This window comes from Pseudoliparis swirei, chromosome 7 (assembly GCF_029220125.1).
Source record: "Pseudoliparis swirei isolate HS2019 ecotype Mariana Trench chromosome 7, NWPU_hadal_v1, whole genome shotgun sequence".
Classification (NCBI taxonomy): Eukaryota; Metazoa; Chordata; class Actinopteri; order Perciformes; family Liparidae; genus Pseudoliparis; species Pseudoliparis swirei.
Window position 1 is genome coordinate 23,873,751 of NC_079394.1, and position 18,247 is coordinate 23,891,997.

An 18,247-nucleotide genomic window follows, 5' to 3' on the forward strand; every position below is an offset into this window, starting at 1 on the left:
CAGAAGAGGGCCTTGGCTACAGCCGGCCAGCCAGACAGGCAGCCAGCCGCATCGTCTGCATTCTAGGTCTGGGACTCGGGCCCCGGTCTAGGGCGGCTCGAGTTACCCAGACAGATTTGTTAACACTGTTTGGGTCCGCTCGGCTTTCTCGCCTGGCCTCCGGGCCAAACGCGGTCGAGGTGACTTAATCTGTCATTAAACTCACATTACACCCGGACAGAGACTCTGCTCGGGGCAGAGCTCCCTGCTCCCTCTCACTGGCATGGCTGGCTGGATTTGAGCAGACACAAAGAGTACCCCCCCCCCCTCTCTCTCTCTCTCTCTTCTCCCTCTCCTCCTCCCCATCCTCTTCATGCCACACACCATGGCACATCTAGACAGCCCAGCACGGTCTAGACAAAAGCAATTTCACTTGAAGTTGAAAAGTAATTTGACTGTGTGACGGGCACCTACCTGGTGGATCGGGGGCAGTCGACGGGGCGTATTTGTGTCCTCGCATTCGGGGGGGGGGGGGGGGGACACTGAGGATATGTGCTGTTTGGATTTTTAAGAATGTGATCAATAAATCTCCTTTTATTTATATATATATATATATTGTAAAAATATGAAGAAATAATGGCTCCATTTTAAATGGCGTTAGGGAATTAATATTCATGGGATGTTGGATGAAGCCTGTGTGCTACTATCTGAAAACCAGATCAGAATAATTCATACAGGAAACTAACAGAAAGTCTTTTTACTATATGTATATAGCAGGGTTTTTCCTGCATAGAGAACATTTGGGCGCGCGCCTAAGCCGTTTTCCTGAACGCCTGACAAATCCCGAGCGCCTAAGGCAAAAAAAGTCCACGATCGAAAAAACAAAAACCTGTGTTCATCACGTGCACGTCAGCGAATATGTTCTCAATAGTATGTTTCAAGTAGGCTACAGCCGAACCCTCGTTCTGTTATGATAAATAGTAATCGAGTTGATAAGCGTGTCTTCTTGTCTGATCAATACGCAACTGTGAGGTGCGCGAATGGACAGAGCGGCCAGCTGCTGATCACTCAACAGCCCGACGTGCACGAATACACCTGGACTATTGTCAAGAGGGATGCACCGATCTGATCGGCGCCGATCCATATCGGCCGATATTCCCATTATCGGTTTTGATCGGCGTTCTCAAACGGCCGATCAAACTTGGCCGATCAGATGACGTAAAATCTGCGAGAACTATCAGAGACGTTTCAATTGCGGCGCATCGCAACGGAGACGATGCGCCCGGCGAGGGCCGCAGAGTGAGAGGTCCACGAGGGGATCCTCACCACCGAGCGGCGTCCCCGTCCCCCGAGTTGAATCTCTGGGTCGACTCAGCCGACTCTCACATGTCTGAGCCCCTATAGACTGATGCTCACGGTAAACGCATTCCATCAGGAGCACGCGAGGGTTTTGATAAAGTTAGCGGAAGGATTTAAGTGACAACATCCGGTTTTGCAAAGTTAGCGGAAAGAACCACGTGAAACAACATCCGTTTTTCAAAATAAGATATCGACAAATCATACACTAACATATACAAGTAAACAATGAACTGATTTTGTATCTTTAGAGATTGTTTCTGAGATTTAGCTTAAAATATGCTAACATTAAAACATTTTTACTGTACCAAGGAAGAGTTTATAAAAAATAAGTCAGACTTTTGTATGTTAAGAAAAGTCCTGTATAGATTTCCCCAAGAGTTCCAGGAATAATAAATGCAGACGTGTTCCATACATATCTGAAATCCCCTATAATAGCAATCAAACAATTTTAATGTATAAATTAGGACATTTTTCAAAGTAAAAGTCCTAAATGTTTAAAGAAATCGGTAATTTCTTTAATGTTTGAGGTGCTTTATATATGTATTTCCTCATATTCCTAGGCAATAATGCTACACAATAAATAGAATGCTTCAATCGACACCGTGATCGGTATTATCGGATCGGCAGATACTGATTTCAGTGATCGGTGATCGGCACCAAAAAACCTGATCGGTGCATCTCTAATTGTCAATCTATTAGCCTATCTATTTTAGCAAAATGATTTCCTCAAGCATTGCCTCCATTATTTATGAAAAAACATAGATGTCTGCTAATTACGGTGACATGGCAAAAGAATTTTTGGGGAGCACCGAAGACCCATTTTGACCCAGGAAAAACCCTGTATAGTACATAAACTCTTTCATCAGAAGTTCTGAATATGCACGCCCCCACAGACAAACAAATAGCCTCCGTTACTCTGGGTTTGGACATGTCAGAACCCCCGAACAACCTGTGGAGCTCTCGGACATGGTTCTTGTGTTTTACGTTGGTTCGTGGTTTCTTTCGTGTAGTTTTGTGAGAGACCGGATGAATGAACTGGAAACCTAATTGATTTGTGGACGGGAACGTGCATGCAATGCAACAGTGTTGGGCTCTTTTTTTTTTTTTTACAACTGCGGTCCAAATAATATTGAAGAAAAAAACCGAGCTGAGCAGAAACAAATCCCAAATCTTTACAATGGAGCTGTTCTGCCCACTGAAGCTGATAACCGGCTACTTTCCCTCCAACGTCCCTCAGGGATGTGTGGGTTCAGGCCAGTCGGACTGACTGACCTCTCTCTCCGTTCCTTTCAGGTCAAGAAGTACTTTGAGCTGGAGCCGCTGGCCCGGGGCAAGCGCTGGATCCTGGAGGGCAGCACCGCCGACGACCTGGAGGCCTCCAAGGAGAGCTTCGGTCAGTTCATCGGGCTGCTGGAGGACAAAGACACGGAGCCCGCGAGGATATGACGCTCGCGCCGCTGGAGCTCAGAGACATTGGCGGCCGGCGGCGGCGAGCGCCCCCACCGGGCCGGCGGACACACGCGCACAAACACGCGTAAAGGGAAGTCACGTCATGGCGGACGCCGGCCCCTCTCCCCGAGGAGTGCGCTGCGTATTGACCAACCCCACCCTTGTGTCTATGTGTGTGTGTGTGTGTGTGTGTGTGCGGAGAGCTGCCGAAAAGTCTTTGAACTTTTTTTTGCCAGAAATGGGAAATGTTGTTTACTCCTGTGCCCCAGTGATTACACCATTGTCATGTGGGACACTAATGCACACATCACTCACTCTGACACACACACACACACACACACACACACAGAGGAGCCCAGGTTGTCCGTAGATTATGTTTAACATCTTCAGTGATTACTTTACAGGGTGTGTGGGCGGGGCTTCCTCCTGTGAGGGGTGCTGTGTGGCGGTCAGCGGCCCGGCGGTGGGTACGGAGCCGCGTCCGAATCTAATAATCCGAATAGCGTAGTGCGAGCGCGTCTCGTGGAGTTTCTGCACGCAGACGAACGTCCTGGCCAAGCGGGCGGCGACTTCACGGAGACCCTTTAGAGGAAGTCTGAACGCTTTTTATGAATGTGCAACTTAGGATAACGCGTAGAGCCACGTTCGGATTTCTTTTTTTAAAATTATATATACCTCGTACCACACTTGTGACTTCTCTCAAAATCAAAGATCCGCACCGCGATGATTGACGTAGCCGCGAGGTCGAGACATGTGACCGTTTCTTTTCAGTGAAAAATGTCACGTTGGTGTTTCTTCAAGTCGACTGTAACGCGTTTCTTTTTTTAATGATTTTGACGCGATCCCTCTCCACGGCGACTCCCGTCGGGCGGGAACACAACCTCCATCAATCAGCCGCAGCAACAGCTGCACCCGACGCTCCGACACCCTAATGCCTTCCAACTGTCCGCGAAGACCCTCCCCGTCTGAAGACCCCCGGTTCCTCCGAGGGCTCCGCCCCGAGAGAAGAGTCTCCGTCGTCGCGCCGCAGGTGTGTGAGCGGCGCTCGGTGACGGGTAACGTTCACGCCCCCTTTTACGTGTGTGCTTTGTCTTTCCGTTGTTGTCGTTGTTGTTTATTTCAGTATTTGTCAGGTTTTTAGAGAGATTGAATCACTTTTTGTACCTGCCGTAAGGTGGTTGTTGTTGTTGTTTTTTTACAATCTGGATGGGTCGGTGCATTTGATTTGCTTGAATGCAAAATAAATCTTTGGACTTTGCTTATTATCTGCCCACAAATAGGTTTTTAAACACTCACTGCAGTCTTGTTTTTGTTTTGTTTGTTATTTTAATTTTATTTGTGTCCTTTTTTTTCTCATTCAAATGTTTTGTCAAAAATGGCAATTAAAGTTTTAAACATGTAGCCGTGGTCTTGGTTGTTCTTCACGCTCGTTGAAATGTTGTATCATCGCTAGATTTAATCTTTGACGTGCCACAGTGTCTCCGTTTGTCGCGCGTGATCTCGTGATGGGAGCAGTTTGATCATTACTGAACTGATAATCATCTTTGCAGCTGTTTCGTCTCTTTGGTTTTGAGCTCTGGATTCTGGAGTCGGCGTTCCGTCTTCAGACGTCGGAGGCGAGCCCGATGTTTTCAAACGTTACTCTGAATCATTTTCACGATTTGTGATTTAAGGTGACCCGTGGAAACCCGAGACCCTGGAAGATAATCGGTGGGGGGGAGACGCAGATGAGCTGAGGTCGACAAGACACACACACACATGCACGTGCACACACACACACAAAGCACTCAAAGTCGAAGTAGAGCCGCGGAAGAAAGTTCTGAGTGGAAAGTTAACCGAGTGAGACAGGAGCTCCTAATAAATAAACTCTCCTCCGTCTCCCCTCTTCTCCTCCTTTTTGCCTCCCCCCTCTCTTTCAAATTAACCGTGTGGCTTTAATACAATGTGTGTCATGCAGGTTGCCGTGGCGACCCTTTGATCCTGTTTTCCAGTCTCTGCCTCTGGGGCAGACGTGCTTCTCTTCAGTCTGCTGCACACCAGCTCTGTAGGCTGCTGCAGCGCTCTGAGGCCAACCAACCACACACACACACACACACACACCACCCTCCTTTTCTCTTCCTGTCGCTCTCACTTTCTCTCTGTTTTTGTGAGTCCTCTTCATCTCTCCTTACCGTTTATTTTGTGGGTTTCATTCAGAGTTTCTCCCCCCCCCCACCCCACCCTCCGGTCATGCCGATGCAGCCCTCCCTCAGTATGGGATGCCCAGGAGGGAGGGAGAGAGAGAGAGAGAGAGGGAGAGAGCCCTGGACCCGTCTAATTGCTGGTGTCTTGTCTGCAGAACCTCACTGTGGAGCCCCGATAACGTTCTACAAAGTTCTGTTATGGTTCTAATCCAAACCGTGCGTCACGGAGCCCAAACACTGTGATGGATTCTCAAGAAACAAGTCAAGTCTCTGCAAGTCCGTTCTTCTCTTTCTTTTCTCTCTTTCTTTTCTTTGAAACGAGTGGTAATTAATGGCTGCCTGGAAGGGATGAGAAACACTGAGAAATCTTAACAAACTGTGGCAAGCCTAATAGTTGGCAGTGATATAAAGTAAAAAAGATGCGTTTTGGAACAAAAGGGGAGCGAAAACATGCAGCGACGCCGTCGGGGGCGAAGACGAGCGTGTGAAGAGCGAGCTCGCCGCGACACCACGTGCCAAGCTGCAGTTTGTCTTCGTCTCTTTTTGATGTCTCTCACGTGAAGAGGGCCGCACCTACGTCATCAGTCTTCTTTAGTGTCTGTGTGTGTGTACGCACACACACACACACGTGGCAGCCGGTGACATCACAAGGAATCTTGTGCGCATTGGATTTGAACATCAGCCATCGGAGTCTCACGGGGACGGAGGTGGACCGCCGGGGAGCCGAGCCTCGGGGTTTTTATTTCTCACCATGTTCTCCTCTCACGACGTCTCCTCCACCGACGACCTCGGCGTGACCTCCGAGAGGCTCGTCGCCCCCGGTATCGCGTTCGATACGTTCCATGTTTTAGGAAAATGTCAACAACCAATGAGGAGCCTCGCATGAGCCAATAATCTGAAGGTCTGTTCACGGGTCAAAGGTCAAATCAGAATACAGCGATCCGAGAAATGAAAATGCGTTTGTTCTGGAAGCTTTAGTGAGAAGACAATATTATATTTATATTTAATATGTTGTATGAGGAGTAGAAAGGAGAGCAACGCTGTGTGTGTGTGTGTGTGTGTGTGTGTGTGTGTGTGTGTGTGTGTGTGTGTGTGTGTGTGTGTGTGTGTGTGTGTGTGTGTGTGTGTGTGTGTGTGTGTGTGTGTGTGTGTGTGTGTGTGTGTGTGTGTGTTGATAAGACCCTGCCAGGAGGTGCAGCAGATGTTTGCCATGACATCCATCTGGGCCTTGTACCCCTGCTCTGCCCTTCCACAGCCGATACTCCACGCGGTACCCCCACACACACACACATCCCCCTCACACAGCGAGGGGGCTCCGGCGGTGACAGAGCACAGGCATCGTGCCTCGACAGTACGTGTGTGTGTGTCCATCCATTATCAGACGGGTTCAACAGAGGTTTGTCCTCCTTCTTTTCAACACACACACACACACACATTCACACACACCATTGATAAACAAACACAAGTGACGGAAATGCTTGGATGTGATGTAAGCCAGTGAGGAACGTTCCCCTGGACCGTGTCATCGTTTCCAGATCTGCGAGGTGATTGTTTCCGAAGCTCGGCGAGGACGACCTCTGACCTTCTGACCGGTTACTTTGGATTTCGATTGTTTCTGGATGTCGAGCTGTGCGGCCGCTGCCGACCTCACATGTGGATTTGAGCAGCTGTGGATAAATCTACTTTTGTACACTTTGATTTAGACGATAATAATAATAAAAACACGCGCTCATGAAAGCCCGTGATGCATGTCGTGCATTCGGAGCCCGTCGGGCTGTAAATGGATCGGACCCAAACTAACAGGTGTTTTGGTCTTTCTCTTGTTTTGGTTCTCCGTGTTCTCAGATGTGCGTCTGTGGATTCCTCCGAGGTGACGTGCACGTGGCGCCCGGCGGCGTGCACGTGGCGCCCGTGGCTTTGTGTGGTCGAACTGTAAAACTAACGAGCGGCTTCGACCTGACCGAACCCGACAGGTGCAACACGCCACCCTAATTATCACAGCTTGTTAATATCCTGCTTGATTCTTTCTGGCCTTCGCCGTGCTCAAATGTAGATTAAACCTATATACAGGACTGTCTCAGAAAATTAGAATATTGTGATAAAGTTCTTTATTTTCATTCTGGATTCATTACAAATCAACTGAATTTATTCTTTTAATATTGAGCTTAAGAAAACTCAAATATCCTATCTCTAAATATTAGAATATCATGAAAAAGTATACTAGTAGGGTATTAAACAAATCACTTGAATCGTCTAACTCGAAACACCTGCAAGGGTTTCCTGAGCCTTGACAAACACTCAGCTGTTATAAATCTTTTTTTTTACTTGGTCTGAGGAAATATTAAAATTTTATGAGATAGGATTTTAGAGTTTTCTTAAGCTGTAAGCCATAATCAGCAATATTAAAAGAATAAAAGGCTTGCAATATTTCAGTTGATTTGTAATGAATCCAGAATGCATGACATTTTTGTTTTTTTAATTGCATTACAGAAAATAAAGAACTTTATCACAATATTCTAATTTTCTGAGACAGTCCTGTATATATATACTCTTTCAGTTTTATTATATCTGATGTGAAGATCACAATTCAATTAAATGTCTAATCAGAGGGGAAATCCTTCCTCTCCGATGGTTCCTCATGTCGGAGACGAGGTCTCATAAACCTCATCAGGACGCTTCATACAACGATCTTTATGGACGGGAAGTTTTTGCAGATTTTCTCTCTTTTTACTGCAAAACTTATTCTTTTTTTCCCGGTCCTACGTTTGAGCAATGAAGACGTGAAAACTATGATTTCACGGGATTTCGAAGTAATCAAGGCTGATTTCTTCTTCTTCCTTTTTTATATATATGTCCGGGATTCGATTTATTTGGCTCCCATATCTATATCTTTCCAAATTACAGCACTGGAAAAAAGAATGTAAGTAAAAGCAACAAAGTTTAACATTTTAATTTTTTTTAAATTATGGATGAATACCATGTGTGCTGTATTTTACTGTGTAGCTGGTTTAAGTAGCTGATGGTTGAATCCATAACAATCTATCACATCGTATATTTCGTATGTAGAACATTTATATTTAAAAAGTCCATTGCCTTTTGTTTTCCGTGCGTATGAGATGAATATGGAGCCTGTATGAGATGAATATGGAGCCTGTATGAGATGAATATGGAGCCTGTATGAGATGAATATGGAGCCCGTAGGTTTCCCGCGTACGTCGCCTGTTGAAGGACTTCAACTTTTGTCCTCTAAAAGTTGAGGAGGCCAAGCTGTGCAATTCTCCTCCAGCCCCTTTGTGGCCACCTCCACGCCTCTTGTTTTTCCTGCGTGTTTGAATGCCTCGTCTGTTGGGTGACTTCCGTGGGATTGCGGCGGGTTGTCACTCCGATTGTTTGTCCTGGGGACGAGATCTGTGTGAGTCCTGTTTCCCTGAGTGCTGATGGAGACCCCGCATCCCAGGTGGGCCCGCACATCAAAACAAGAGGGATCGCGGCTCCGACAAACATCACTCACTTTCTTTGTTGTGTGAGGGACAGGGGGGCACGGCGGTTTATCTCCAGAGGATCTCCCCCTGCTATCGCCTTCCAACCGGCCCGCCGCCCCGGCCCACAGGAGCCGCGAAAAAAAAGCAAATGTCAGTCAAGGAGAAGGCGTTTGCATTCCTGCGAGGGGTCGATTCGTGGTGGCCGCCGGGAGCATCTGGTGCATCTTTGAGAGGGTTCAGATCCTTCAAAGATCCATTCTCATTTAAATGCTTTAAATCCACGCCACGCACCTCCGTCCAGTGATTCTCTCGCCCTGCGTTACTCTCTGAAGACGGGACGGGGCGCGAGGCTTCGGCCGTCCCTCTCCGTGGACTCTTTGTAGGATTTACTGTCCCGCCTGCGAGAAGCAGGGAATAACAAATGGGGGAGCATGTGCAGGGTACATCTGTACAGCTTCCTGAAGGACAAGGTGGCGAGGCGTTCACGGAGCGTAGGACAAGGGAACGTTTTAAATGACACGAGCTGGAACTATTTAATGCAAGCGGCCTTTATTGGCGTGACTTTATTTACTGTCGGCCGACTCGGTGACCGAGGAGCCACGGGTGATTATTTAGTCGCTAATGTGTAGTAAATAGTTAATAGTCGCCTGTAAAGTCTTTGCTTTCCTACATTATGGTCTGTATGGTCTGTATGGTCTGTATGGTCTTTGGGGCGGCTTTAGCTCAGTGGGGTAAGAGGGCCGAGCAACAGCACCAGCATGTCGTGGGGGTTCGATCCCCCCCCCCCCATTATCTCGAGAGTGTCCTCCTGGAAGCACCACCTGAGTTGCTTCCGCTTCTTCACTGCGCCCGCATTCACTGCTCCTTAATAACCAAGGATGGGTTAAATGCAGAGAACTAATTTCCCCTTGGGGATTAATAAAAGTGTATATTTATTTATTTGTATTGGAGCCAAACGCCGCCGGTGGATTAGCTCATTGAAATCCAAACAGTTTACGGCGAGAGCGGCTCCGGTGACGGCACCGTGTGGGCAGCTTGCAGCGCTCCAAATACAAACGTTCCGTGTGAAAGCGGGAAGACCACAAAAAAAAGAAAAGGAAAAGAGAAGAAAAAGTGAGTCTTCCACAGGAACAATCTGGTAAACACGGGGCGCCGCGCCGAGAGCGAACACCTGTGTTTTACCAAAGTTTCTTTTTTGTTTTGTTTTCTGGCACGGAGCCGCTCCATCACTGCCGGGAGCCGTATTTAGGTCGAGTGCAAAAACTGGAACGTCTGCCGGAGATGACGAAACGCACCCTGAGTCAGAGAGGCGGTCGCATGTGAGACCCCGGTGGACGACAGACACGAACACCGCGTTACATAAGCCGAGCCGGGACTAGAGGTTACGGTGTTGAGAATCAGGGTTGAATGTCAGCGGGGTCACGGGAGAGATGCGTTTCCATTGGCTTAGGAGGTTTTGTGTAAGGAAAATCTGAGCCGGGCCTCCTTTATTTATTTATTTATTTATTTATTTTTAACGAGTTCCGTCAAGGTTCTCGGACAAGCAGACGCAGAATATGAATCTGGATAAATATATTTTACACACCAATAAAGTCCAGATTTATATGAAACATGATTAGGTATTTAAAGAGATGCGTAACAAGACAAAACCAACCCCCAGGCTTAAAACACAACAAAATAATAATATAGTGAAGACTAATAAACAGTTTCCACATGACGTCAGTTCTTCAACATGTTTCTTTTTTGGGGGGGGGGGGGCTCAATTTGAGAATGATGCAATGCCTCCGGATCCGTGTTCTGGGATCACATGACGCTGCTTCCACTCTGTTTACTCGTGTTGTGAGCGTTGAGCCTAAACATCCTCAGATGGGACGAGCCAATCAGGAGAGAGACGGATATCGGCCAACCTCGCTGACCTGTGGCGATTGTGGTTCAGACCAAAATATCCCTTGCAATAAGACCTAACCCATTTTTACTTTAATTTAAAATCTAAGTCACTTTTTTAGGATTCTAATCTTTGCCCCAAATGCCCCTGAGAAGCATTACGCTGCAGCTCCTAATCTATAATCACGCCTCCCTCAGATAAAGAGAGCAGCGACCAGGCGGCGGATGGATTTTCCTCTAATATCCCCGTTTAAAATGTTTTGAACTGTATTAGGATTGTCGCGCACAAACAAGTACACACATGACCTTTGACCTCTGCATTGGCATTTTAGGAGCATCGGGCTGCTGTGAAAGAACTTCGGGGTCTCACTCACGGCCTAAAACGCGGCTCACATTCCTCATGGGGGCTGTGTGTGCCGGCATTGATCATATCTGATCAGACACAATGGAGAGGTTCTGATTTATGGATCCTAATTGCCTCACAGGCATTTGTGACGTGACCATTTTCCATCTTAGTTCCGCCCACTTCAGACAAATGAGAAAAGGACAGAGGAAAAAACAATCAGAAATCTCCTCTGAAATACCCCCCCCCCCCCCCCCAAAAAACTGTTCTAACTTCAGTTCAAAAGCACCAGGAAGAAAAACAAGTTTTAAGGTCTTTAATTTCCTTTTGAAGTTGCTTTAAGGTTGAAATTTATCTTATTATGCAATGTCTGACACACATGTCAACTCTGTGTTCAGCTTTTCATTTTGTGTGTGTGTGTGTGTGTGTGTGTGTGTGTGTGTGTGTGTGTGTGTGTGTGTGTGTGTGTGTGTGTGTGTGTGTGTGTGTGTGTGTGTGTGTGTGTGTGTGTGTGTTGAGGACAGGAGGAATGACTGATGCTGACAGATGTCTGTGTTCTTTATAAACTTCACTCAGGAATGTTATTTATTTTATTTTACCATACTAGATTTGTTTCCAGTGAGATAATAATGACTTTATTTCCCGACCTTTACTTTGTGAACTTTACTGTTTGCTGCTCTAGAAATAGTATTTAGTTTCATCTAAATTATAAATGAATGTATATGCCCTTGCGGAATTTATTTGTTTTCAAAATTATATAAATGTTTTTTGTAGTTTCTAGAAGCAATAAAATCCTCCCGGGCCACCGTAGTTCTCTAGACAGAAACGGCGGAGCGGAGGTTATTCAGTTGGATGCAATCTGCGACTCACCACTAGAGGTCCCTAAACCTTACGCACTGTTCCTTTAAGATACACAATGTTTATTTTACTCTGGGTAAATGTTCTGCTTTGGATTCACAGTGACACAAATTGTTCTATACATTCGCTGTCGAGCTCGCACGACCACCTTCTCTCTCTCTCCCGCCAAGTGAGCCAAAGGGGCGGGGCCAATAGTGAACGCTTTTTAACGTTGACTTCAGTCATATTTTACACGCAGGACTTTTACTTGTAATGGAGCAAATTCTAGTGAATACAGGGTCGTGCTCTGGGTTCTGAACATTGTAGTTATTTTTATGGTAAAGATTTTAGGCTGTTTTAATTATGTGATGTAAAGTGTCTTTTCTTATCTTGAAAAGCGCTATATAAATGTTATGCATTATTATTATTATTATTATTAGTGTGCATTATATTTCAATCAAATAATAAAATACAAAACAAAGTAAGTATATTTGTTGAATAATTTAGTTCCATAAGTTCCTAGTATATTGATCTAACTTGATTTCTAATCGATTGTCACGATAAGGAACCATCTGTCGGCAACTAAATGTAATAAGTCTAAAACAAATATATATATTTAAAAAATGTAATGCACCATGTAGAATAAATAAATTTTAATATAAATGAAATACTTTTAATGTTTATAAATGATTGCAGATTCTCCTCAGTCTGAGTGATGTTCAGCGGACATCACCCCCCCCCCCCCCCCTTCACCCCCCCCCACCCAAACAGCCCCTCTGAATCTGCCTGGTTCACAGACACAAGATTAAGTAGCAAAAGTGACATCCAAGACCAATCGGGCCACCCAAGAGAACCACAACCAGCGGAGCGGCTGTCGGAGCCCCTTCTGCAACATTAATCTTCAAGCTTCTCCTCCGCTGCCAACTCACATCTCCTTCAAACAGGACAGGGAGGTAGAGAGAAACTCTACTTCTTTTTTTTCCTCCCCCTCCCTGAAGGTTTTACTCCTCTCCATCAATGAACTCTTTGGGGGAAGATTCATCGTCACCCGCCATGTGCCGGACCACTTCAAACACCGGCAACAAACTGAGAATGACTTTTCCAGACTCTTTTTTGTGTGTGTTGTTGTTAAAATAAAAAAAACTTGCCTTTTGTTATTTGGCAACCAGAAGATGAGCGCGGACAGAAGTTCAACTCGCCGTCGACCCTGAAGGCCTCCGCGAGACGTGCCACGCAGAAATCACAAGAGTTCTGCTTTAAAAGTGATTTATGCCCCGAGAACACTACATTGAACTTGCCTGTCGAGACTTTCCCCCGGTCTGCCCCCCCCCCCCCCCCCCTCACAAGCCGTTAACGTCCAGCGATGGAATTCATCCGAAGCGTCAGAGGAACGCTGACATAGACATCGGGGGATCAGACTGAGCTACTTTAACTACCTTGGAGAACCGCCGAAGGTATCTTCCATCTCTTTCGGGAGGACGACTCGGTTTGTTTGTGAGTGGTGGGGGTTACCCCGACCTTCTGGGTGGGGGTGGGGGGTCGGGGGTCGGGGGGTTAACCTGATAGCGGTGTGAATGGACAAACGGTGAAAAAAAGAATACAACAATTGAGAGGTAGCGGAACACGGGTGTGTTATGCCGCGGATGCCTCTGGGTCCCAGGAGAGGACCCCCCCCCCCCCCTCAGAATCCCCCCAAACCCTTTTTCCCGCTACCCGAGAAGCCGAGGGGGGCTTCGCGCCGCCCGACGGTTCCCCTTTGAAGAGGGTCCGCGCTGAAATGAAGCAGCATGCCTCAAATACTTTGTGCTGGTTCGCAGCGGGACAGGAAACCTGAGCTATCGATCCGCCTCGAGGGGGGAGGCCGACGAGGTGCGTGATGTGTTCCGACTGTCAAACCCACAATGCATTGTGTTGGAGCTGAAGTCTAATGTGTCTTCATCTTTCGTGCTCCGTACGCCACAATGAGCCCAAACAGATGCTGCGTGAGAGAAACTATAGAAACTAGAGGCCGATTAAGCCTCTTTTTTAAATGAAAGTCTCCATCAGTCAAACATTTAAAAGATATTTGTCGTCAGTAGCAACCGTTGGCTGTTACTAATTACTAACCTAGGACTTTGTTTTTGTTAAAATCCTCAAGGCATACTTCCCTCTGACCTTTTTACACTTACTGTGACATTTTTAATGACTACTGTCTGATTTATTGAACACGAGCATTTTTCAATGACAATTTTCTGGTGTCGGATTCTTTGTGATATTTTTTGATTGCTATACATTGTTGTGACATTTCTTGGCACAATATAGTAGGAACTTTTAATATGTTTTGACATATTTTATACCATAAGTTTTGTATATTTGTGTGATATACTATATGATGACATGTTATTACATATTAGATTGTTTTTTATGAATAGTGTAATGGCATAAAATGGCACTATGAACTTAGTATGATTTGTTTTTAGCATTCTACACTGACTCTTTGAATTAGCTTTTTTAATATAAATGTACATAACATATACTAACAATATTTATGACTTATTTATGGTATAGTATACAATCACTTCTAATGTCCAGACTGCCGTGAAGAGAAGAGTTCTGCAGCCCCGCCCCATGCAGCCGGCCCGACATCTGTTCCCCCGTCCGGCCCCGGTCCACTTAATTTAATTCAGTTTATTTTACATTGCCCATTATCACAAATTATGAATTTGTCTCAGCGGGCTTTACTATCTGTACACGTATGACATCCTTGACCTTTGACCTCACATCAGATCAGAAAAAACTCAGAAGAAATAGAAAAAACCCTTTCACAGGGAAAAAAGTGAAGAAACCTTCAGGAGAGCAACAGAGGAGGATCCCTCTCCAGGATGGAAAGAAGAATAGACGTCATGTGACCAGAAGGAATCATTAGAGTTACAACACGTTCAATGAATATGACAGAATGTATAATAGTTGGTAGTCGGCATGGACCACAATCCAGACCTCCATGATCCATCAGGCAGATGGAGGTAGAGAGGAGGAGTGGGCGGGGCCTCAGCAGGGCCACGCCATCAGACCCAGCCAGGTCCAATGGACCACTTACCTCTCATCCCTCCATCCTTGATGAGTTTCCCGGGTCGCTTGTCCTGCTGCTCGCCTGTTTGTTTGAAACTCCTCTGTCCCGTGGTTCTTCGTGGGTTCTTCCTGCCTCCGGCTCACAGCTCAGTTTGCTTGTTGCCTTCCAGTGAATTGCCCGCTTTGGGCTTTTCTATTTGATTAAACCATGGAGTGTGTAAATCTGCGCTGGAATCGTATATTAAACTGACTTTGACACGCTATACTGTGACATCTTAAAGGGCTTTTCTTGTACATGCAAAATATTACATTTTTTTAAATTACTTTTTTACATTCTATGCTCATATTTGACAAACATACTTTGTATTATTATTCTTCACATACTTTTTTCAGTGCTTTTCAACATCCTATTTAACATACGATGTCTTTTGTATGACTTTTAAAAATTCTAGATAGAATGTATAGATGTATAGATGTTAGAAGGCAGGAACAAATAGTTCATGGCTTTTAACATGTCATACAATAACTTGTTCTTTGGTATAAACTACCGTACATCATGAGTTTTCAAACATTATATAATAGGACTTCCCTTGTTCTCTAAGATCCTTAAGAAAGCCTTGATCAGCCGATTGTTTCAGGATTTTTTCCGTTAATATTGAATGTGCATCAGATCACAGAGACGGCAAAAATATATATTAACGACCTTCTCATCACATCAGGCAACAGACTCTAAACTTTGTAGTGCTGCATAAACATGATTGAACATCTTTTACAGAGACATTTAATTTACAATAAAATAACCGAGAGGGTTTAAATCCTATTTATCAGAACGATCCCAGTCAGTGTGTATCAATGACCCCTACATGCATAGAGGTCTGAAAGGGTCTGTGCTTTCTATTTATCACTATATTAATCTTATATGCTTCTTTTAGGCAATATTATCAGCCAAAAGCTAAATGGATAAATTGGAATAAAAACATGGTTCACCTGCAACTTCCTGATGTTAAACTAAACTAAATGAAGTTATTGTACTTGGCACAGGACACCACCAAATTAAATGATGTATGGATATGGTTACTCTTGATGCAATTAGACTAGTGTTTGTCCTTTTGACTGGCGCTTATTGCCCCGATGAGCAACATTCAGGCACATAAATAAGTCCATTCATTTCCTCTGTAAAGTCGTTATTATCACGCTGCTACTGAGACTCTCCAGTTGATCCAGAATGCTGCATTTCACCCACTGACCACAACTAGGAAAGCGGATAATATTCCCCCCTTGTGATTTTCTAAGGTCTGACAGACCGTTGGTGTCATTCAGAAAGAAAAGCTCAAATGTACTGAAATAGTCCACAACCACATCCAAACTGAATCGCAGGCCGTGCTGAGTGGGCCCGGCCCCATGAAGCCCACTCCCACCATCTCACTCTGAGCTCTGACCCCTCTGGTCCGGTGATGACCGGCTGGCTCGTCATTGGAGCCGCTGCATCGATGACGAGTAAGGCGAGCAAGGACGTGACTCACGAGCTCCTTGGGGACTGTCGGCCCCCTCGAGGATCTTCAGGAGTGTCTTCATTCTCCCCGAATGACTCGGACTCTGAAACAGCCGGAACAGCCGACTGGTCCTTTGAGCATCCCGGTACGACACGGCGTGGTTGGGAGTGAATGTGACTGGTTGATGGCTGGCAGATGGTTTGACCGAGCTCCTTGCATGAGCTATCAGTCTTCTTAGAAACTGGATGGAGCCGACCACACACACACACACACAACCTCTTTGTGATGGAGGCGCGTGGGACGGAGCATCGGGAACAACGTTACAGCAACCTTTCCTGTCATGGATTTTGGATGAATTCCTGCAGTTGCAGAGTCCATCTGCGCAGACAGAGCGATGCCCTGCGGTCTGTGAACACATCACATGTTTCCCTTCTAGACTATGACGCCACTTCTCCACAACACCACCCAGCATTCCTTTTCTAAAGGTGGAATACCTTCGATCAGCACCACGGAGAGCTCTTTAAGTACAAGCGATGACTCCCACCAAACCCAGTGACCTCTAATCGGGGGGTGCTGGGTGGGTTGTGACGGCATCATTCTCTGCAGATTCTCACTCCTTTACCTGAGACTATCTCAAGGAAAGCGAGTCGAGTCTGAAAACCAAGCGATGAGATTGTGCACACCTCTAACAAAAGGTTGTGTTTTAATTAGTCATGAGGCCACAACAATTCAATTCAATTCAGTTTATTTGTATAGCCCAATTTCACAAATTACAAATTAGTCTCGGAGTGCTTTACAATCTGTACACATAGACATCCCTGCCCCAGAACCTCACATCGGACCAGGAAAAACTCCCAAATAACCCTTCAGGGGGAAAAAAAGGGAAGAAACCTGCAGGAGAGCAACAGAGGAGGATCCCTCTCCAGGATGGACAGATGCAATAGATGTAATGTGTACAGAAGGACAGATTTAGAGTTAAAATACATTCAATGAATGTGACAGAGTGTATGAATAGTTCATAGTAGGCATATTCCACGATGGAGGCCTCCACGATCCATCAGGCAGATGGCGGTGGGGAGGAGGAGTGGGCGGAGTCTCAACAGTGGGCGGAGTCTCAACAGGACAGTGGCGCAGTCAGGAGCAGGAATTCCACGACCCAGACCTCGATGATCCATCAGGCAGATAGGATCTATGCCGTCTCATAGGGTCTGATGACCCCATGAGACGTGAAGTCAAAAGGACTCGGGAGAAAGCAGAGTTAGTAACGTGTGATTGAGAGATGAAAATTCATCCTTAAGGAGAGAAAAAGAGGAGATAGGTACTCAGTGCAACCTAAAACAACCCCGGGCAGCTATAAGCCTATAGCAGCATATCAAGGGGCTGGACCAGGGCAAACCTGATTCAGCCCTAACTATAAGCTCTGTCAAAGAGGAAGGTCTTAAGTCTACTCTTAAACGAGGTGACTGTGTCTGCCTCCCGGACTGAAATTGGAAGCTGGTTCCATAAAGAGGAGCTTGATAACTAAAGGCTCTGGCTCCCATTCTACTTTTTAAGACTCTAGGAACTACAAGTAGTCCGCATTTAGTGAGCGTAGCTCTCTAGATGGGCAATATGGTACTACAAGCTCCTTAAGATATGATGGTGCATCACCAATCAAGGCTTTGTACGTTAAGAGAAGAATTTTAAAAGTGATTCTTGATTTTACTGGGAGCCAGTGCAGAGCAGCTAGTGCAGGAGTGATGTGATCTCTTTTCTTAGTTTTAGTGAGAACACGAGCTGCAGCATTCTGGATCAACTGGAGGGACCTAAGAGACTTATTAGAGCAGCCTGATAATAAGGAGTTGCAGTAATCCAGTCTCGAAGTAACGAACGCGTGAACCAATTTTTCTGCATCTTTTTGAGACAAGATGTGCCTGATTTTTGAAATATTACGTAGATGAAAGAATGCAGTCCTTGAGATTTGCTTTACGTGGGAGTTAAAGGACAAGTCCCGATCAAAGATAACACAACTTCATTATTTCACAACAGGCAACTGATAAAAGGCTTCAGGCAGTGGGTCTCAAACTTTGTCTGTCGCGCCCCACCTCGGAGGAAGAAACATGTTCACGCCCCACCGCCCCAACTAAATTGTAACTAAATGGTCCACGCTCCAATTTTTATTGAAATAACAACTTTGTGTGACTCCTGTGA

At 45.7% G+C, this 18,247-nt stretch overlaps 1 protein-coding gene across 7 annotated transcripts in view; it reads left to right on the forward strand.

Moving 5' to 3' along the window:
* LOC130197282 (ADP-ribosylation factor-like protein 15) overlaps positions 1-18,247 on the forward strand; it is a 136,709-nt gene that overhangs the window by 106,998 nt on the left and 11,464 nt on the right. For 2 of the 7 annotated variants that reach the window (XM_056419878.1, XM_056419874.1), the window contains one exon: positions 2,632-4,188. The exons of the other annotated variants lie outside the window; for them this stretch is intronic. In XM_056419878.1, coding sequence (XP_056275853.1) covers positions 2,632-2,784 — 153 coding nt within the window. In that variant the 3' untranslated portion in view covers positions 2,785-4,188. Of the gene's footprint in view, positions 1-2,631; positions 4,189-18,247 lie in introns of those variants that run through there. 7 annotated transcript variants of the gene reach the window in all.